This window comes from Acyrthosiphon pisum, chromosome A2 (assembly GCF_005508785.2).
Source record: "Acyrthosiphon pisum isolate AL4f chromosome A2, pea_aphid_22Mar2018_4r6ur, whole genome shotgun sequence".
NCBI lineage: Eukaryota > Metazoa > Arthropoda > Insecta > Hemiptera > Aphididae > Acyrthosiphon > Acyrthosiphon pisum.
The window spans coordinates 86,657,508-86,679,081 of record NC_042495.1 but is presented as its reverse complement, the minus strand read 5'-3'; the positions used below and the strand labels follow the sequence as shown (position 1 = coordinate 86,679,081).

The 21,574-nt window shown below is 26.7% G+C and overlaps 4 protein-coding genes across 6 annotated transcripts in view; 2 read left to right on the top strand and 2 right to left on the bottom strand.

The window, feature by feature from the left end:
* The window catches only part of LOC100167289 (N-alpha-acetyltransferase 60), an 8,280-nt gene extending 4,556 nt beyond the window's left edge, over positions 1-3,724 (top strand). The window contains exon 6 of the mRNA XM_008180461.3: positions 2,403-3,724. Coding sequence (XP_008178683.1) covers positions 2,403-2,556 — 154 coding nt within the window. The 3' untranslated portion in view covers positions 2,557-3,724. The remainder of the gene's footprint in view (positions 1-2,402) is intronic.
* A 700-nt stretch (positions 3,725-4,424) lies between these two features.
* LOC100169347 (delta-aminolevulinic acid dehydratase) lies at positions 4,425-8,991 on the bottom strand. The gene is made up of 9 exons (XM_029490633.1): positions 8,760-8,991; positions 8,508-8,692; positions 8,292-8,439; positions 8,132-8,230; positions 6,770-6,887; positions 6,132-6,364; positions 5,493-5,609; positions 5,332-5,431; positions 4,425-5,271 (listed from the first exon to the last, which is right to left on the bottom strand). The coding sequence occupies exons 2-9, from the start codon at positions 8,621-8,623 to the stop codon at positions 5,201-5,203; spliced, it is 1,002 nt and encodes a 333-aa protein (XP_029346493.1). The 5' UTR covers positions 8,624-8,692; positions 8,760-8,991; the 3' UTR covers positions 4,425-5,200.
* Positions 8,992-12,004: 3,013 nt separating this feature from the next.
* LOC100162480 (60S ribosomal protein L13a) lies at positions 12,005-16,872 on the bottom strand. The gene is made up of 5 exons (XM_001949594.5): positions 16,712-16,872; positions 16,270-16,400; positions 16,095-16,204; positions 12,649-12,917; positions 12,005-12,161 (listed from the first exon to the last, which is right to left on the bottom strand). The coding sequence occupies exons 1-5, from the start codon at positions 16,739-16,741 to the stop codon at positions 12,063-12,065; spliced, it is 639 nt and encodes a 212-aa protein (XP_001949629.1). The 5' UTR covers positions 16,742-16,872; the 3' UTR covers positions 12,005-12,062.
* Positions 16,873-17,773: 901 nt separating this feature from the next.
* LOC100164579 (ras-like protein 2) lies at positions 17,774-21,574 on the top strand. Of its 3 annotated transcripts, none has more exons than XM_008180458.2 (5): positions 17,774-18,070; positions 18,152-18,276; positions 19,960-20,047; positions 20,116-20,327; positions 20,394-21,574. In XM_008180458.2, the coding sequence occupies exons 2-5, from the start codon at positions 18,184-18,186 to the stop codon at positions 20,586-20,588; spliced, it is 588 nt and encodes a 195-aa protein (XP_008178680.1). In that variant the 5' UTR covers positions 17,774-18,070; positions 18,152-18,183; the 3' UTR covers positions 20,589-21,574. The 3 variants fall into 3 exon arrangements, with proteins under 3 accessions (XP_008178680.1, XP_008178681.1, XP_016656432.1); XM_008180459.3 differs by having other exon boundaries at positions 17,817-18,070; positions 18,155-18,276; XM_016800943.2 differs by having other exon boundaries at positions 17,818-18,276.

Here is a 21,574-nt window from a genome sequence, read left to right as displayed (position 1 = left end):
CCCTATTGAAACTAGCGAATGAAAACTTGCTATGTCGTACGTTTGTAAGACGAAGACAACACATGCGGGTACGACGTCCTCTTAACCATATCATTTTCACATTTTCACAATTTTTTTAATCGTTTAAGTATTATATTTTTTTCAGGTCTTCCTTGTACACCCTGTATTTTTAACATCTCGTCTAGGGTTTGACGGTGGTAGGGAACATCTTATATCTATCTATTGAATACAAATTATGTTATTTATAAATTGCAACAATAATCAATATTAGTAGTTGAGTAACAATAAATAAGTTCACTATAATCCAGTGTTTGGCAAGTTTCTTATAAAAAGGAATTCGTTCCATTACTCGTTCTTTTTTTTTAAAAAAGAACTCGTAAAAAAAAAAGAATTCGTTCCTTCGTCGTTCCATTGGAAAATGAACGAGTTCCTTCTTTAGTTCCAAATAAAATAAAAATTCTTATTTAATCATTAATGTTTTTTTTTCATATTATGTATATTTCTTTAATTTTAATTTATAATATATAACTACAAGTAGGTACATATTTTATATGTTTATGTAATATATTATTATATATTTTGAGATTTTCTTCAAAATTAAATTTTTGGCTAATGTATGTCGATTGTCTTAACGTCGATACTCGATAACGATCACTAATTAGCAATATACATTATACACATTAAAAAAATATATCTTAATTTAAATTTTTACATACTTATCTGTGTAAATTATTGGAACTAGAAAGGAACGAACAATTTTGTTATTTTTCCTTAAAAAAAAAGAACTAGTTCATTTTCTCATTCTTTTTTTATAAAAAGGGATTCGTTCATCGTGCCATTCTTTAAAAAGGAATTCGTTCCTTCCAAACACTGCTATAATCATTAATTACATTAAGATTTGAATATAAATGTATCATCATAATTTTAACTATTTGGTTGCAATTCAAAAAATAATATTCATTGGAAATTGAAACTTTTTGCCATTGTATATTTTATTATTAATTACCATACACAATGACATTTTAAAAATATTTAGATTAATTTCAAGCTATTTATACCATGAACCTATTCACACTGTTCTACAGTATGTTGCCATTGAACTTATAAGTCTCAAAATCAACATCTAGTATTCTTGTAGCAAATCATTTATAATATTAAAAATAATATAGCATAAAATAAACCTTTGAAACATTAGCTGACAGCATGACTGTACTCAGAATTGTTTTTAACATTCATTGATTCAAAACATTCATTACAGTGACCTACTCATACTCATTGAATAATTAGTAGGTATACTTGACACCTACTAGCTACTATATAGCAGAGTGACCTCTATGGTATTTTAAATGTTCTACAACAAAAAGCAGTCTAGTCTGTTAAGTAGTTGGTGGAATTTCTTTCTCTAAACAGTCACTTGCCTAAAGAAGGCTGTTTTATTCTATTTGACCACTCATCCCTCTTTTAGTACTTAATAGATTAATTTGTTTTAATTAATTTCTGAATATCTTGACTATCTTGAAATGTATTTTTTCCAGGGATTGAAAACTTTTTTAAAAACGTTATTAATAAAAATTATAATAAAAACAAAAAACTAAAACAATTAATAAAACGAAAACGAAAAAAAACAAAAAACAACTTAAAAACGATTACAAAATATCCCAAAAATCGAAAAAAATTTAATAACGAAAATGAAAATAAACTAGTATTATACATTATTAAATTATTTATACCACGAAAAAAGATTTTGGAAAAAATTTCATTTGTCTTTACTTTTTAATCTTTAACTTTAAGAAACATTTTAATTTGAAATTAAAAATTAAAATTTTTTTAATTTTTATATAAATTATAATTTTAATTTAAAATTTAAATATTAAGAATACCTAATTAGTTTAAATTTTTAACTTTAAAGTGCATTTCTATAATGCGGTTTACTATTATAACTTAAAAGTTATAAGAATATAATATATTCTGTATGTAATATATACAATATATATATTGTTTTTGATTAACGTTTTTAAAAACATTATTTTCCTATTGTTTCCAAATAACGTTTTTGATAATGTTTTTTTTTTTTTTTTCAATATAATAATTATTATATAATTAATTTTAATTTTCAACTTTTAAGTGCATTTCTATATTGCGCGTTACTATTTTAACTTATAACTTAAAAGTTATATTATATTATAAAAAAAAAAAAATATATTATCAAAAACGTTAAAAACGATATTTTTTAAATCAATAAACAAATACAAAAACGAACAAATTAAAAACGTTTTCCATCCCTGGTTTTCTCATCTATGTGTATTTACTAGTAGTTAGTAGAGCCCTACATTTTAATTAACACTGAGTATTGTTTAACATATTTTGCGTTTTACAATATTTTCCTTAATTTATGTGATTACCGATATATTGAAGTATATTTATTCTACCGTTTGCGAATTGGGTGTTGTCAGATGGACAATTAGCAAAGCTCGAAAAGCTGCTAGACGTTTTTGGCCAAGAATTAGGCGAATTGCTTCACAGAATACCAGTACTATTATGATTGACTGTAGCTGAGATATATTAATGTGAATAATACATGAATATTCCAAATTCCATCTGCCATCAGTTGATGTATAAAGTATACATTTAATTTTTAAGGTTACTCTATTATAACCACACCGTTTGTCTTCTTATTATTTATTAAATACTGTTATAGTTACGGGAATTTTATACACTAAGTTTGTTCATATCCCACAAAGTAAATATCTTATACGAATATATTCATAAGTTCATTAAAAAACTATCGGACAAAGAATGGAACATAATGTTTTTAGAGCTAATAATTTACTTACTTATATTTACTGAATAACTTCAGTGCTATTGCAGTTTATCATTTTTGATACAACAATAATAATAATTTTAAAAAATTATGTGTGCCTATATATTTAAAATATTTTATATTGAATTTTTCTACTATAGTACTTGTGTCAAAACTATTTTTTAACTACCTCTCAGAATTTCATAAAAATTTGTTCTTCATTTTATATTCTAAACAGTTATTTATTCTCCTTTTTTTTTGTTGTAAGTTATTACAAATTTGTTAAGTGATTTTTTATTAATTATTTTTTCAATTCTTAAAAAAGAACGTGTTCCTTTTTAAAAATTTCTAGTCACTTCATTTAAATGATGCCTAAGATACAATACAAATGTACCTTTTTATTAGTACTATGTTTACCGACAATCATATTTTTTCTGTTATTATATTTTATTAGTTTTCAAAAATGAATTATGTTTAAAATAAACTTTGATTTTTATTGACTATTATATATTTATTTTTAGTTATTATTTTAAATACATCCATGTATTGGTTTTTTAAAATTATATTTTGTTATTATTTTACTTTATAGTTTAATCTTTAAAGTAGATAAATCCTTTTTTGTTAGAACATTAGAACAAGGATAAAGATCTATTTATTTTTTACACGCTCATTTTATTGTTTTGCTGTTAATTATTTTTATATTGTATTCATTTAACATATTAAAATTCCTTTCTATCATTTGAACTATTTTAAATTAAACTAAAATTCATTAAACATAATTGTGTTTATAAGTAATATAATTAGTGTTTAATGATATAAAAATATTTAACTGTTAAAATTGTATATTTTCTTAGAATTTATTAACTATAGAAACTATGTAATAAATATTAACATCAAATAAATCCGTAACAACTATTTAATTTCCACCTGCCTTTCTTTATTCTTATATTTTGATGAAATTAATCAACTAGTTATTATACTTATAGAATATGATATTATACTACTATGTAACAGTTACCATTGATTTTGTAATTGAAGCAATTTCTAAAAACAGTTTCAGTATCATAATTATTATAAAAATGTTAAGACAACAACTATTGTACTCAGAATGTATGGGCCAGTAAATTATCTACCTAATTATAAACACCAATTTTATTGCACTTGATGGTCTGTACCCAATTTTGCCAAAACATTGATATTACTAAAAAATATCACTAACTAACTACTATGAAATTTTGTTTGTTCTTTGTGCATTTTTCCCAATTATTACAACACTACATCTCTCAGTTTAATTTTTATTGTATAGGGATTCAATCACAACTTACCAAATATCAGTTTTTATTTTTAAGTGTTAATTGTTTGCTATACAATAAATAAACCCTGGCGGACTGAACTTAAATTTTAAATGACCCATTTTCATAGTCAAGTACTAATTAAACCTTGAATCCAAAACTGGACTTATTGAATAAATTATGTAAACTTTAAATTTTCCATTTTAAATACCAATGAAAATAAATTTTTATTAATATGAGAAATGAGGTGAGTTTGTTTTTATAATATATATTAACCTTTTATTTCTGACAGTAAGTATGAAGGAGTATAATATTATACTGTGGTACAAATGTATAAAGTAACAATTTTTATTTATCATCTATCATAATCAAATTATCAATAAGTCTATTTAACCAAATTGAATTAACTACAAGTGTGGGGTTGTCAAATGGATTGATTTAAAACAGTGGTTTAACACAATGTTTTTTGATACATGACCCCCAAATATATTTATTTTGATGAGCTAACCTCCTACAAAAATTACATAAGTATATATACAATACTTATTCATTCGGTGTTAAGTTAAAGGTGACTACCTTTTAAAATTTTCCTATCTCCAGCTCATTCTATTAATTTTAATTATACTGGTTAATCTACAGCCCCTGATATAGTGATATATGAAACTACTGGCAAAAAATATTGTGTAGGGCTTGCAATGGTAATATAATGATCCATATACCTACATTTATAGATAGTTATACAATTAGTTCTAAATGTTGATATATAGGCGCTAGTGGTGATTTCTTACAGTTGTTAATCACTTAATCACTTCATTAATAAATTTGAAAGCTTTTAATGATATGGCGATCAGTATCCGATATAACAGTATAATATCTTAAATAGTGGGCAGTGGTTCTAATGTATATTGTTGACAGTTTGAATGAGTGTCATCTCTTACTCTGTGCAGGGAATTGAAAAAAGACCACCCAAAACCAGATAAAAAAAAAAAATAGACAACCAACCAAACCATGGACATACTCCCAATCAAACAAAAAAAAAAAATAATAACAATAAACTATAATACTAGAGCAAATATAGCAGGGTCCATAGTAAAATACATAATACTATTTATAATATTGGTACATCTTTTAACCATTTTAAAATTTCTGGAGTATAGTAAGTCACGATTACATCACCACCTAAACCAATATAAAAATTTATGAGTAAGAAAACAGTTATCAATGAATAAAATATTTTACCGGCTCGTCGCATACTTCTTAAAATTTCAAGTAAACCCTCTCTTAATTGTACTACACCTGCTTGTACAGCATAATATAACATTGCATATTCTCCGGACACCTTAAATAAAAATAAACATTATTACAATATCTTGTATCCAAAAAAAAAAAAATGGATTTACCTGATAAATAAATATTGGTATATTTGGATGTTTATCCTTAACTTTTCTTACTATGTCTAAGTACATCATACCAGGTTTTACCATAGTCATATCACAGGATTCAGAGATATCTCTATCCTAAAATGATATAAAATCAATTATGAAAATATTATTTTATTATTTTTTATAAGGTACATTATTTACATAGACTTAAATAATATTCTTTATAGGTCTATGATTATTTATAATGATAAAATTGCACAGTTAAAATTTTAAATAGATGTATATATTTGCAAAGTTTTTGTGAAATAAAAAATTTTTTAACTGTCATTGTATTTTTAATATTTATTTATTTATAAGTTTATAACCATACCTTTAATAATTTACTGTGATTAACAATTAAAAAGATAACAGTATTTAAGACATTTTAAACTTAGTATATAATATGTAATTTATTTTATAATCAATAAAAAAAATCCAAAGATTCTTAGAAATTTAAGGCCCTGTTTACCCAATGACATTTAATACATAGGTGTTTTGGGGAGCTAGCATTATCTGAAGTACAGAGGCACGCACAAGCTGCACTTGAACAATTCCATTTCGGGGACCGGCCCCCAGAAACTCTCCTCCTATCACAACTTATACAGTTATACTGCTTACCACCACTCTTTCTGCAATACTTGAACTTCCTACAGGAATTTGATATGATGAGCGATTACTAAAACTTGGTGCACAATTTGCAGCATCTCTGAATGGTCCATAAAATACAGAACAAAATTTTGCAGAATATGATAAAACACTAACTCGACTCAACAAATTCTCTTTCATTAAACTTTGTTTAATAGCTGTTACATGTCCATCCATCATACAAGATGGAGCGACAATATCTGCACCTATAAATAACATAAAATGGTAATACAATTTTATTTAACAATCATACAACAATAAATTGTACAAAATGTTCAATTAAAATGCTAATTGTTACACATAATGAACAATGTGCACTAAACAATTATTTCTTAGACAACTAATTAAAAATTAGCTATATAGTTAGAAATAACTAATTTAAAATTATAAAAGACAATTGTTCCAAACTTAAGTTAAGAATAATGAAATACAATTTAAAACATCGCTTTAAGTTTATTTTATAAATAAACATTTTTTTCTGCACTTATAAATAAAACTTATTACAATATTATATTAATATGAAAATCCAGAATATTTTAAAATAATGTTCAAAGATTGTTGTAGATTAATAAGGTTAAGAATTACTAATTAAAGCTTTATTAATTCATTACCAGCAAGAGCATATGATAATGCTATTTCTCCTATCCTTTTAATGCTTTTTATATTGTCTATTTGTTGGTTTTCAACGATCCCACAATGTCCATCAGACGAGTATGGACATAAACATACCTAGAACCAAAATACATTAATAACACCTAAACTAATAATTTAAAGTGTTATATAAAGTACAATAACTTAAAAGCATTTAATTAGGTAAATGTAAAATATATTGCCCTTGTGTATACAGTTACAGGTTGTATGACTGCTTGTCTGCACTAAAAATTTAATTTAGATTTAAAAAATTTAATATTTTATAAATATTATGTGGATTTTAAATATGTATTTAGGTATTTTAATTTTATAATTGCATTTAAAAAACAATCATGTCAACACTCAATAAATGTTGGTTAATTCCTTTTCACCTACGTTTTATAATCATATAAATTATAGTCACCTAGTCACGTATACTTATATCAAATAATTGTATAGGTTGTATATTTCAAACAAATTAATGTAGAAAATTGAAGGCTCTGGTGGTTGAATGTTTAGGTTGGAACAAAAGAAAAAACAATTTTCATACATTTAGAATCCTTTTAACACTGAGGAATAAAATATTTATAATATTATTATTAAACAAAATCTTTCCTTACGTAAATAGATAAGTTGATCAATTTAGTAACTCATAACGACAATATTAAAGAATCAGTGTCTTATGTTAAACTGATCATATTATACAATATTTAAGTTTAAAATGTTTGAGAATACAAAAAAGGTTCTAAAATGTTTAGTTATTAGATAAAAGAATTATTAAAAAGCAGTTAAATGGAAAAATATTTTTGTATGCAACATTCTATCAAATATTAAAAATAAAATAAATATATTTTCATGCCATTTTTATCAATAACTCACAACTAAAACAGTTTTTTATGATGTAAAATTCAGGTTTTAATCCTAACATTATTAAATTAGGATTTAGAAAAATTCTCTACTGTAGTTATTGTATCAAAACAAATATTGGGATTCTTATGATAATTTAAATACTAGGACACCTGGTATATAACAATATTTAGTAAGTTTTTCTTAATATTTATTAGTTATGTAGATAAATAGTTAGTAATTATATTTTATTAATAATTAGTTATGTGCTTAATAATCTACAGAATGTGTGCTGCTAACATTATAAGTTGAAGAAAAAATTATCTAAAACTAGCATTACTGAAACCATAAGTCAGGCACGACTCAAAGGGGTAGGTGACCTAGGCCCATGCCTTGGGGTCATTTTCAAAAATAAGTGACATTATCAAAATTTGATTTTGCCTGAACCGGTTCTGCATACTATTGATGACATTATATTAAAAAGAATATTTACATACATCACAAGCTATCACAAGATTTGGGTACCATTTCTTTAACAACGGTAAAGCTTGAATAACTGGATTTTCAAGAGAATCAGCATGTGTTCCACATTGGTCCTTTTAATAAAAAAAAGTTGTCAATATTTTCCCACAAAATTAATTAAAATTAATAAATTACTTTTGATAACTTATTGATCACACCAAAAATTAAGATGGATTTAAGCCCTGACTCAACAACTGGATCCAACATGGCTTTGACATGATTTAACCCTTGTCGATAGATTCCTGGCATTGATTTTATTTCTTCTCTTACGTCCTTTTCATCTCTAATAAACATATATTTTAAATTATTCCAAAGTCATAATAAATTTAAATCTAAAATGAAGGTACTTACAAAATGAAAATAGGATACATTAAATTTAAAGGAGTAATTTGAGTATTTTGACACTGCCATTGCCTAAGAGTGTCGTTAAAATATCCACTATGAATAACTTTATTTGGATAACTCATTTTATAAAATTCTACACGACAAGTCGAGAACAAAATTAAAATTCAAAAAGACGTAAAACTGCTCTAAAGCTGTAATTATTTTTGTAAAAAATTATCAAAACAGTGATGAATAACGATATTATGTACTAATTATTACATGCAATTTTATCTAACAATATTTCTCTGAAACCAGTGTTGAACGATCAATGATCATTTGGAGCGTAATGATTTTTAACTCTATAAGTGTAAAAATATTGATTAGTCAGTATAAATTAATAATTATACTATTATAGTGATAGTTATAATATGACATTATATTTTGGTCACGGCTTATTCTTAAATCGTGACTCGCGTGACACGAAATCAGGCAGGTTATCACTAACTACTCATGAAATCAGTTATCGTGTAAAAAAATGAAACTGAAAAGTGCAATGCCACGATTTGAGTCAGTGTTTCCCAACCTTGGGGGCTCGTGTACTCGAGCCTTTGGTGAAAGTGGGTTGGGGGAGATACAGGCAGTCATCGTGAAGTAGAAATTTTGTTTTTATTTCAGAGTGAATGGACAAAATGACAAATTAATAACGACCGGGTATCGGGTTTAGATCATAGATTAATAAAGATATGGATAGGACAATATGGAACGGTCTTTACTTGTAATAGCGGTGATCTAATTTAGTCCAAATAAGTATACCATTATCGAAAATTTAATTAAAAGGGCCTCTATAATTATTGCCTTCACCTCAAGGACCACGACGGCCTCAATTATATTTAACATAAGCGTGGCCTATCCACATCTTTATTATCTATTCTACCACGACGTCCATAAATTAATTTTTTACAATTTATAAGAAGGGGGAGCGAGAAATGTGAAAATCTATAGAGGGAGCGTAGAGTAGAAAAGGATGGGAACCACTGATTTAAGTAGACAGTTAACTGCTGTTGTAATGAGGTATGTACTAAACTATTTTTTTTTGTTTTTAATCCTAGGTAGTAGATACTAGAATCATAGTATAGAATTAACTATAAACTTAGTTTATAGCCATTAAAGGTCTATGAATACTGAATAGAATAGTCTGTAGAATAGTCCTATGTGACTTAATTCCATCTGTTCCTTGCATTTTGTTTTATTCATATCCTTCATTATCTGGGTCAGGTATTCTACCATTTGACTTCCTCAAATTGCGGGAAAAAATCCCCAGTAGTACTAAACTTGTGATTGACTAAATATAAATTTATATACTCGTATATATAAAACACTATGTTCTTTATGCATTCCTAAATCATTCATACGATTGCAATGAAATTTGGTAGAGATAGATTAGATAGGCTACATTTTGTCGGGAAAAAAGGTTAACATCCCTAACCCAGGGAGGTTTTCAAACAAGTGATTTAAAAAGGGGACTCGAGTTCCAACCACGGTTTCAGTGGAGAAATTTTTAGCAGTTTTATTTTGGAAATTTGTTTATATATGGTTGATATAGGGTTAACATTGATTATAAATACTATAGAGTATAGACTATAGTTAATATAAAGTATAGTATTTATAAGAATGGTTCTAATAATAATTCTTAATTATTTCATTGTTTTTTTTTTCCATTTACCAGATTTTGATTGTACAACTTCGGGCCGTTCTTTACAATGTCCGGTAAAGTGTCGGTTAACGCTAACCTACTGATAACAGATTTTATAACCGGCAGAATTCGGTCCGTTAAGTTTAACCGGATATTGTAAGAACGGCACTTAAATAGTTAAATAGAGTTGAATTATACCAAATACTATAGATATCAATACAGGACAGTGAATGTTAAAATTCTTGCGACATATCCCCCCAAAATCATAGTGGTTGCCTATTTCAGAAATCCTTGGGCGTAGCCGACGTATGATAAGAAATTTTAAAATTTACAATTTTTAACAAATCATTATTATCAAAATATTATACAGACACATATCTATAGTATTTGATGATAATCTATTTTTAATTTGAGTACTTATTTGAATCAAAAATTAGGTGTAATATTAGAGTCAACGCCGTAAAATGTTTTAAGTAGGCAACCTAAACCTTTTCGAGGGGACGAAATGTGTCGCGATTTTTAATCGAGCTGTCCCGTATTCTTATCTACAGTATTTAAGTAATTTTACACTTTCGTACGCACCATGTAGGGATCAGTCAGCACTCAGCTATCTACTGCAGGTAATATACTGCTCGCATAATCACAAAAACATAACAATTAAACAATAGCATCGCATCATCGTATCTAGTTAGTACATTAAATATATTTTGACTCTTTTTAAGCTATTTGTAGCCATGATAAATTTTAAAATGTTATAAATTATCTTTCAGTTAGTAATTTATAAAAGTTATTTTTTTCATAGCTAATATAAAAAATTTTAAAAGAAGATTTTAAAAAAGAACAATTTTTTAATTTAATAGGACACAAATTTAACTTTAAAGATATCAGTTTTTGATTTATGAACCATTATCACCATGGCACCATACGTCATATAGCCGTTTAGGTTTAAATTATTATTTATCATAGATATTATGTACCTTGTATAGAGGGTTGCTACAGAATGTAGATTTCAAAATTCCCTGATTTTCCAGAACACCTATAGTTGTGACAATAGTAAATATAGATTTGTTACCTTATTATTTTATAAATAATCAATAGTACAAATTATTCGTTACCCGCCATCATTATTTTTGAGAAATATTGGTTAAATAATATGTTATCACATAAGAATGTCAAAGACATTAAATATTTATATTTTACATATTATATTATTATTATAGGTAATAAAGAGAGGTTTTTATTATCTGATATTTTATTAACCATACAGATTAAACATACTGATACTTACATACCTATTATTATGGAATAGCGTCGAAATAGCGCAATATTGATTCAGGTTTTAGTGCCTAATATATTAATTATCTATCAGAAATGATAGAAAAATAATTTTTGTGTGAATATAATACATTGTTAAATATATAGACAACCATGATTTAACATTCTAAATATTTTTCCATAATTTTTCCTTATTTCCCTGACAAATAAAGAATTCCCTTATAATTCCAGGTAGCGTAGCAACCCTGTGTATACCAAGTAGCAATAATAGCATATTTATAAAAATCACCTAAAACATACCAAGATAGAATAGTTCTCTAATAGAATGAACTGGAAACGAAAGCATAATCAGTAATCACCGAGCTGTTGTGGTGTTGTGGGTATCCTTGTGACAGGAGAAAGATATCAAGTGCGTATTTAGCTTGACCTATAGTCGTGTTATAAATGTATACATTAATTTGTATACACAATTGTATTTTAACTTCAATAAATGAATTAAGTGGAATCTTTTGGAATATTCTCTTCTTTACACAACTACTTATAATAGATACTATTGTGTATTCGAAAAAACAAAAATGTTTTGTTTATTTTTTTTATTGTTACAAAAAACCATTTCAAACTAAAGCTGGAACATAGTAACCACTGTCCCTCAGGACTTGGTTGTATGGTTCGACTACCTTCTTTACTTTCTTGTTGGCTTCTCTGGTCAATTTCTAAAAATAAAAATAAAGTTGAATATAATCAAATTTATAAATAGGCGTGGTAATAAAAATTACTTATTATAAGTTTATATTAACTTTACACTTACAATGAAGAAATGTAAAACCTTATTTATATTAGTTTTATATTATAATAATGCATGAATATTATTATTCATTTATATACAAAATGTGAACAGGTTATATTATGCAAATTTAACCGTATGATTGAAAATTATAATTCATTAGTATATATTAAGTGTATATTTTGATCAGATAAAAATGGGTTATTCAGTTGTAAAGAATACTGTTGTAATTATTTTTTTTTTCAAGAAAAGATAATCGTCGGCATGTGGTAATTAAGTGATATTATTTATTAATTAATTAAAAATATTAAAACTATTGAAAAAATAAATTTCATATTAACATTTAGCTGGGGGTATAATATTCATATATTAAAATAAATAATAATAATAATAATCATTATCATGTGTAAACTTACGTGTCTGATCTTCAAACGCTGGGCACGTTTGGCTTCACGTTCTACACGACGTGCTTCATAGTCTTTGACTACATGTTGGTATTTCCATCCAACCTCATGTGATAAACGACCAACATCACAGTATTTACGTCCACGTTGCAGACTCAACATTCTCATAGCTAAAGGTACAACCATTGTTTTTTGAGATGTGTAACGAGCTGGGATATCTTCATATGCCTTCATACGCCTTAAAGCTTGTTGTCCACGAGTTGTTTTATGAGGGATCATACCTGAAAAAATAATAAATGTGCCAATTTAAAATCTTTTCAATAAAATATAGAACACAGTTTAAGTGTTAATATAATAAAATATCATTCTTTATTAAAAATTTGATATTTTAGCATCTGAATCTGTACAATTTTATTTGTATTTTTTCGGTTTCACATTTTTTTTTTATTTTGTTGATTTAATTATTTGAGGAGATTTTAAGATTTAAGGGGCCTCGCTATTGACAAAATTAAAATTAGTTTATGTTATCCAATTTTGATTCTGAAAAAAAATTGAACTCTGTAGACAATTTTTTGTAGATAAAATATCGTATGGAACAGTTTGTACAAATTAAATCTTTTAGTATTATGAGCTGTAATTAAAAACTTGAAAATATAAGTTTTTTCCAAATCATAATTCATATTAAAAACAAGTGTTTTGACATTTTTTTGTTGAGTTAAAATCAAACGTTTACTAACTTTAATTTTGTCAAATCAAAAAGTTGTTGTAAAATTGTTATTGAGTTATTCACATGTGCATGCGCATATAAGAATTTATGCACAGAATTTCACTCACACTAATACTCATTTACAACAAACTATAGATCAAGGGCTGCTAAAACTAGATTAGAAATTGTCTAAATGTTGTCCCTTAAATAATAGCTGCAGCAGCCCCCTAATTGAAATCAAATACACATATCTTCTGCTAAAATGTCAAGACATAAATAAGTATGTCATGCATATGGTTTTCTAGATTTTAAAGGAGTCAAAATATCCAACAAACAAAAAATACTAATTTAAATGGTACCATGAGACATTTGTTGTTTACTACTGCTCTCATTAAAACAATAATTTATTCAATGAGTATAATACGGCATTAACCAGTTTTTTGTATAATATACTTATATAATTGGCTGAAGATTAATTGAACCAATTTTCCATTAATTAGAATATTAAGCACTCACAACCAGAATATTAACAATGATTTAAATTAGTTTTCAATAAACTTGTACTATGGGTAAAACTAACAAATATTATTAAACCTACAGTTAATTTTTTTTATCTCTTGTGAGGTGTAAGTCGTCAATCGACCATTGATATATATATATTGATATTTTAACTGTAGATTATTTTTCTTGTATAACTTTTAAATAAACTTTATTCCAACGTAAAGTCATTATGTATCAGTTAAAAAGTAATAAAAATAAAAAAATTCATACAAGCATAATGCGTAGTTTATAGGTATACTATATATTAGTTAAGCAGATAAATAAAGTAGTATCGACCACCAGTATGGGTATGCAAATATTTTTTGACCAATAACTACAACAATGTTTAGCTGCGTCCGGAATGCTTTATTTAGTTCAAGTATGTTTTCAATATATTATCCTATAAATAAAAATGTTGTAAATTTTCTTCTCATTTATAAAATATTTCATAGTATATATTAATAACATCAATTAATGTAGGTAAGGTAAAAATAGTAGTAATAATCATAGAAGAATAAAATAATTTTAAAACACTGGGTCTAGAGCTTTGGGCAGCGCCCGGATTATAAAATAAACTGGCACAGAAAAAATAAAGATACAAAGATTAAAAAGGTTGTATGGCGGTTTATTATTAATACTATTATCCTATCAATATTATTAGCACAAATTAATAACTTGTATAGTTGGAATTATTCTGTAGTTGTAAATTGTTATCTTTTACTTACAAGTGTGTAACATAGTAAATTTACGTTCAGATTGCATTTAGCTCATTAGTTACATTTTCTGAGTTTGTATGTGGATTTTTTTACGATAGTTCAAGTGAATTATTGTTAAAAACCCACATACAAACACCATTAATTTTCAAAGTAGGTTGAATTTGCTCCTAATTTTAAAACTAATTAAGTTGAACGTGATTGACCGAGTTGAAGTTAGGACTTGTAAGTCAAAGACAAAAAATACTGTTAGTTTTATCTACTCTTAAATAACACTAGTGTTATAAACACAAAAAAAACACTCAAGTTTAATGATTGAAACTGTTGTGTTCATCTGGACAATTTAACATGTAAAACATACGCTACCGTACAGACTTCGCTTCTATGATGTCACACACATATTTTCAAACGCTTATATCTTATTGAACAATTAATGTTTAAATGTGAGACCCACACCATATTTCTAAGACATACCTTAAATCTAACCAAACTTGTTTTTACTGTCGAGATTTCTTTTAAGATTTTACATAGTCCACCACCATAGCATATATTTAATAACATCTATTTAAAATGATTAAATACCTACATGTGTATAAATTTACTTATCATAAAATGATATCCATTTTTTTTTTTCAAAATTAATATTGTAAAACGTAATACTAAAATTAATTAAACACTTAAGATAAATAACAACTCTTTTCATATCTATGTTGTTTTCATAGTTTTCATCTCAATTAATGTAAGTAAGGAATTGTTTAATAATCATTAAAGAGTATAACATATAGTTATTGTGTATTTTACTGTTTAACATTTATAATGAATAATATGTTTCTCATAATAAATGTATTTTTCATTAATGAATTAATTTCAAATAATGTAAGTAAGGTTAATAATTAATGTTAATCATAGAAAACATATTTTGATCTTCTTAACTGAATGTATTGTGATTAAAATACTAATTTAATTCAGAACCAATTCACAATTTATTATAGTAGTTTGTTATTGCATGTGTTGACAGTATCACAGTTTAAAATTGACTTTGAGAAAAATCTTAAACATTTGTGCGTACTATGATAATTTAACACTGAAAACTATTAATAGCAACATTTAATTGAATAAATTAACTATATTTGTATTTATATAATTAATATTAGACAAATAATGAATAAAATAAAATATCTACGGCATTAAGTTGAAATTGTAAAATTCAATAAATCTCTTTTCATAAACATTTTATTTTCAAAGACCATGTCTCAAGTAATGTAAGTAAGGATAAAATTTTGAAATCATAAAAGAGATAGATACATGACTTAATTATTTTCATTAACTTACATATTAACTGAAATTAATTAATAAAAGCTGTTAGGTTTTTTGAGATTACGGGTCATACACGGGTTATCTAACTTGCATTAATGAAGTCAATATTAAAAATTAATATGAAGCTTTATCCTTAAGAGTAAAATATTACAACTAAATTAAATACAATTTTAAAAACATACCACGAACAGTTCTTCTGAATATACACCTGGGGGCACGGTGATGGAAAGGTCCACGAGCTGGGTTTACATTACATCTCTTTCTCAAGAATGACAAGTACTTAATCTTGTTCCTATACGAAATATATGTATTAGGTATAAACATAAAAATAATTTAATTTTAAATCAATTTTCAAACCTGTAAAAACTACCAGCAATGTTGATTTTGTCACAGTTGAAAACAACAACTTTATTCCCTTGAAGGATTGCTTTGGCTACGTATGAAGCTAATTTTCCAAGCAAATGTTCTTTAGCATCTATGTAGATGCGCTAAAAAAACAATGAACATAACATTTTCAACAACTGAAAATTTAATTTGATGTAATGAAGCATGTTTCTAACTAAAATATTTTCTGGGCCCGGGAGTGTGGTTCATTAAACAAATTATCTAAATAGTGAAAATAACGAAATCATTAAACAAACTATCTATAGCTTTTTCTTATAAATAGGGAAAAGAATGAAATAATCCAACTCAAATATAACTACGAGCAAAAGATAACCACAAATCGGTAAAAAATCAAAAATTCGCATTTTAGAATTTTAACGTCACTAAATCTTAGTTATCGAAATTCAATACATACCTTGTTGAATAAACCATGCTTGGGTGCCATTTTAGTCTGGTACAACTAAAATGGAAAATAAATATGTTGTGAATACGCGATCTTTTCACGTGCGACGTGAAACGAAATGGCAGATTTCTAATGGATTCGAGTTTGTGACAGAATAGGTTAAGGAATAAAGAGTGCGTTTACAATATTTGTTTGTCGACAACCAAGTTACTGCGGTAGTGGATTAACCTCATAAAACCATTAAACCTGGTAACATTTCTTATCAAACTCCGCCCCCCGGGAGAACTAGACTGTTAGGTACCCGGTATAGGCCAAATCGAAAAAATAATGCAACCATTCTACTATTCTACCACGATTTACGGTTTGAATCGAAAAGTCACGTGATCTACGGGGACCCCCGCATACAGCGCTTATATTGGTTCAATTTAAAACTAATAAAAAATGTCATGTTATACCTATATATAATAAAAACATATACAGAATGTTCCAAATTTCGTGTGACAAAAGACCGAAATTTGGAAGACCCCCTGTATAATGATCACGGTTTAAGATATCTTAAACCGTGGTAATGATCATATTATATTATAAATTATAAAATAGTTCACTAGAAGCGCTAGTGCCCGGGGTCCGATTTAAATCCAATGCCGTCTTATCATAGCTCGTTAGGCAACCATACTATCTTAAATCATAGAACAATATAGAAGCGAAACTCGATCAGCTGATGGGTGAAGTGTTTACCTATGATCTGAAGTCCAAACAATGAAACTGTTTCCGTAACACTGACAACATGTTATACCCGTATTGAAAAACCGTTTCCACCTAATTGGCAGGGTATTCTGCGCGGGGTTGGGTTGTTTCCACCGTTTACTTTTATCATAGATTACGTATGCCACGCCCCCCCTGGAGACCGTGTTCAAGGCTACAATCGCCCGATTCGGCCAATTCACAGAGTTTCGTACCCCTTAAATCGTGCATTCTACCGAATTGAAAACCCAAAAACACAAAATGAAAAACAGCACAGTGTGTCCATTTGTAAAAGTTTTTTTTTTATCTGTCATCTGGGCCCGAGTTGCGAGGTAATAACAATCTGCAGAGTGTGTCACAAGTGTTTTGACAGCTGCTTGTTCTGGTCTTCGCACTCTTTCCTTTTCCGTCGGTTGGGTTTGGTACTTCGATCATTGGCCGCTCATTGCCATAGAAAAAAGATTACCCAATGCCCGTTGCTCATTGGGGATCGCCGATTACTGTAATAATGTTTAATAGTCTACTTTAGTTTTAGTCGTGGTATACTGCTATCCATAACTACTATGCTTCCGTTAGGGTCTCGTATTTGTACCCGCTATACGTAGGACGCAAATTTATTATTATTTAGTATGTGAAACGGTTTTTATTTTTTTTTAGCTTTCGCACTACGATTTTTATCCTCAATTTATATATTATTTTTAAATCCAGCAGAGTGAAAATAACACGTCTCTTTCCTTACGATGAATCGCTCGAATTATAATCAGAATTACAAATTGGTAGTCGTCGGAGGCGGTGGTGTTGGGAAGTCGGCAATCACTATACAATTCATACAGGTACTATTTGGATTGTATTGAAATAGACAACATCGAGTAACTCGAATATAGGCGTGCATGTGAATTTTGGTTATTTTTTTACTATAAATCTGTACATTCTATTTAGTATTGCCTTTAACGTTAATGCATTTGAACAATATAATTTAATCTATTATACCCATTATCCACTGTATACATAATGCTTTAATAATAATATGAAATCTTAATTATATAGTTTCTGTAAAGTGTACGTATTTTATTGGTTAGGTAGGTCTATGTAGATATTTTGTGTTTATATGTTTTTGCTTATCTAAAGAAGGATATACTATTATAGTATGTAGGTAGTCTTTATAATTTAAGACTTCCGTTCAAGAAGAGTTATTGAAACAAGTACCTAGTTATTATTTGAATTAATAGTTATTTGAACTAGGTATTAGTTCTTAGTGGTCATCACAATAAATCTATTAGAAACTTAAATATTTTATTAGATCTTAGACGTAATAAAAGCTACATTATTCTGTATCCACAAATATCAGATAACATTATGTTATACATTATAAATAAATAAACTAATTTAATTACAAATCATTAATAAATTAAGTTTATTATTTATCATAATTATAATTTAATTTTTATACCAGTAATAATTTATATAGTTACCTAAGTCATTTAATTTTAATTTAAACTTGATTTCTAAAATGATATTCCATAACTTACTAAATATCATTACTAGAATTGTTTTGACCCTAAGTGATACACTGATACTATAGAAATTTGAAGTATATAATTTCATTATTTATTTATACATTATTATAACTTGTTTAAAATTCAAGATTTTGTTTATGAAAAATTGTATATCCTGTTAAAATGACAAAACAAAAGTTGTGTGAGCTCATGCGAATGTGACTGCTTCCTAAAATGTGAATTTAAATTGCCACAACTAATTGCATAACATGTGGGTGTGAACATTCCCTTGCCAGTGGGTCCAATTCAAGGTACACCATTATATACCTACACAGATAATTCTCAACTCCTTATATGGATTTACTATGTATACAATAATGCAGTAGGTATATAATAGATTTTTGTAAAATATTTGATATTATAATCTAATGAATACATAATTTAGATGTGGTTTATATGAGCTATAAAATTAGGTCATTGATGTCATCTGTAAAAATCATACTACCATATTTTTCTATTTATATCCCTAACTACTAAAAACTAAAATCTCGTTTTTGATCAAATAATTATTTTTATATATAGATTTTTATGTGGCATTATTACTACAATATATATTTTAAATAAATAGGTGTGTCATTTTACCAAACAAAATACAATAAATAATATTATTTTATTTTATCAACTCATAAGAAAATAATATAATATTACTACAATTAATAACATGATTATATTATATTAAATAAAATAGGTACCTATCCATCAAATCACTTTTAGTACTATATAAAAATTTAAATTACGTATTCTGTAAAAAATTGATGATTGTATATTTATATATTAGTGAATAATATAGCAAGTGTCAAATAATATATAGTATGTATTTTACTTCTATAAATAAGTAATTGTTGCTTACTATTTGTTTTTCAATTTAAATTTGAGTTTATTAAATAATTTTGCTTCTGTTCAAGTATAATATTATGTATAGTATGTTTGCATGTAATAGATATTATATTATTATTTTAGAAATACTTTGTGACAGACTATGATCCAACAATTGAAGATTCATACACAAAACAATGCGTAGTTGATGATGTTCCAGCAAAATTAGATAGTAATTATTTTTTTAAGAAACTACTTAATTATTAATATTTCAATAATCATTTAATTTTGATTATTTAGTTTTGGATACTGCTGGACAAGAAGAATTCAGTGCCATGAGAGAACAATATATGAGATCTGGTGAAGGGTTTTTGTTAGTGTTTTCTGTAGCTGATAAAACTAGTTTTAATGAGATGGAAAAATTTCACAGACAAATACTTAGAGTTAAAGATAGGGACGAATTTCCTATGTTGATGGTTGGAAACAAGGCAGATTTAAGTAGTCAAAGAATGGTACGTTTTAATTGTTAAATGACTCACTTGATATTAATGTTAACTATACAAATATATTAATTAAAGGTTTCTATACAAGATGCGCAAAGTATGGCCATGCAACTGAAGATACCTTACATAGAATGTAGTGCAAAAGCAGGGATGAACATTGATCAATCATTCCATGAACTTGTTCGAATTGTAAGAAGGTTTCAATTATCTGAAAGACCACCAATTAAATCTACGCCGCCGAAAAGTTCAAAAAGGTGTTCCATACTTTAGCAGTTTATGCTGTCTAAATTACAGTGTGGGTATGTTTACATACCAGCCCGCTCTTAACTAAATCGTTGTGTTCCCAATTATTGTCAATTTTAACCATTCACGTTTAAAACCAATATTTTTCACAGTATTAAATATTAATATCTAGTCGTACACCAATTGTACATCTGAACAAATCCGTTGACATACAATTAACATGTAGGGTATTAAAATTTTTTTTTCGTTAATACGTAACATTAGTTTTAAGCATCCAATAGGATATTAAGTCAATTTTAACAATAAACACTTATTTTGTTGGTAAATAATTGTTGGATTGTTGTTTTCTTGAAAATGACAAACTTAATGCATATTAACAAATTTTGGCTACTCAAAAATATTAATATAGTATCAAACCTTCTAATATTTTTATACCCATACAAAAAATATGAACTAGTTCGATCTTTATCTCAATATTTCCTCCACACCCCCCCCCCCCCCACCCCACCCCATCTAACCCACAAAAAATTATTTGATGGAATATTTTTTCATATGTCAACTTTGGTGCAAACTACTTAAATCTTGTTGCTTAGAAAGAAATATAATACAAAAGAGTACCCATAGGTGAATGCTATTACATTATCAGTTGTCAAAATTGTGTATTTTAATATTTATTTGTTATGTATTTCATTTGGTTTGATATTTTTCAAATTATGTTCTTAATGTGTTTTGTATTAACAAAATAATAATCAAAAATACAATATTTAAGTAACTTTTAAATGTTACCTATTATTTATTTGTTCTTTAACAAAACAAGATTTGTTTATTTTTGTATTATAATGGTTTATAAATAAATTATATATTTTTAATAACTTGTACTTATATTAACTTGTAGGTACATAATGATATGCTACATTATAACTTTTTTCGTTGTTGTAAAATACTTAACAAATTATTATGTTTGGATAATATGGATACAAGATCTTAATTAAAATATAATGTCAAACAAACAA

Coding starts and splice junctions, on each gene's coding strand:
- LOC100162480 (XM_001949594.5), bottom strand. CDS start 16,741: ATGGCACCCAAGCATGGTTTATTCAACAAG. Junction 16,205..16,269: donor ATTGCTGGTAGTTTTTACAG/GTTTGAAAATTG, acceptor TATTTCGTATAG/GAACAAGATTAAGTACTTGT. Junction 12,162..12,648: donor AGCGTTTGAAGATCAGACAC/GTAAGTTTACAC, acceptor TTTTATTTTTAG/AAATTGACCAGAGAAGCCAA.
- LOC100169347 (XM_029490633.1), bottom strand. CDS start 8,623: ATGAGTTATCCAAATAAAGTTATTCATAGTGGATATTTTAACGACACT. Junction 8,231..8,291: donor TGATCAATAAGTTATCAAAA/GTAATTTATTAA, acceptor TTTTATTAAAAG/GACCAATGTGGAACACATGC. Junction 5,432..5,492: donor TACCAATATTTATTTATCAG/GTAAATCCATTT, acceptor TTTTTATTTAAG/GTGTCCGGAGAATATGCAAT.
- LOC100164579 (XM_008180458.2), top strand. CDS start 18,184: ATGAATCGCTCGAATTATAATCAGAATTACAAATTGGTAGTCGTCGGA. Junction 20,048..20,115: donor TGTTCCAGCAAAATTAGATA/GTAATTATTTTT, acceptor TTGATTATTTAG/TTTTGGATACTGCTGGACAA. Junction 20,328..20,393: donor ATTTAAGTAGTCAAAGAATG/GTACGTTTTAAT, acceptor TATTAATTAAAG/GTTTCTATACAAGATGCGCA.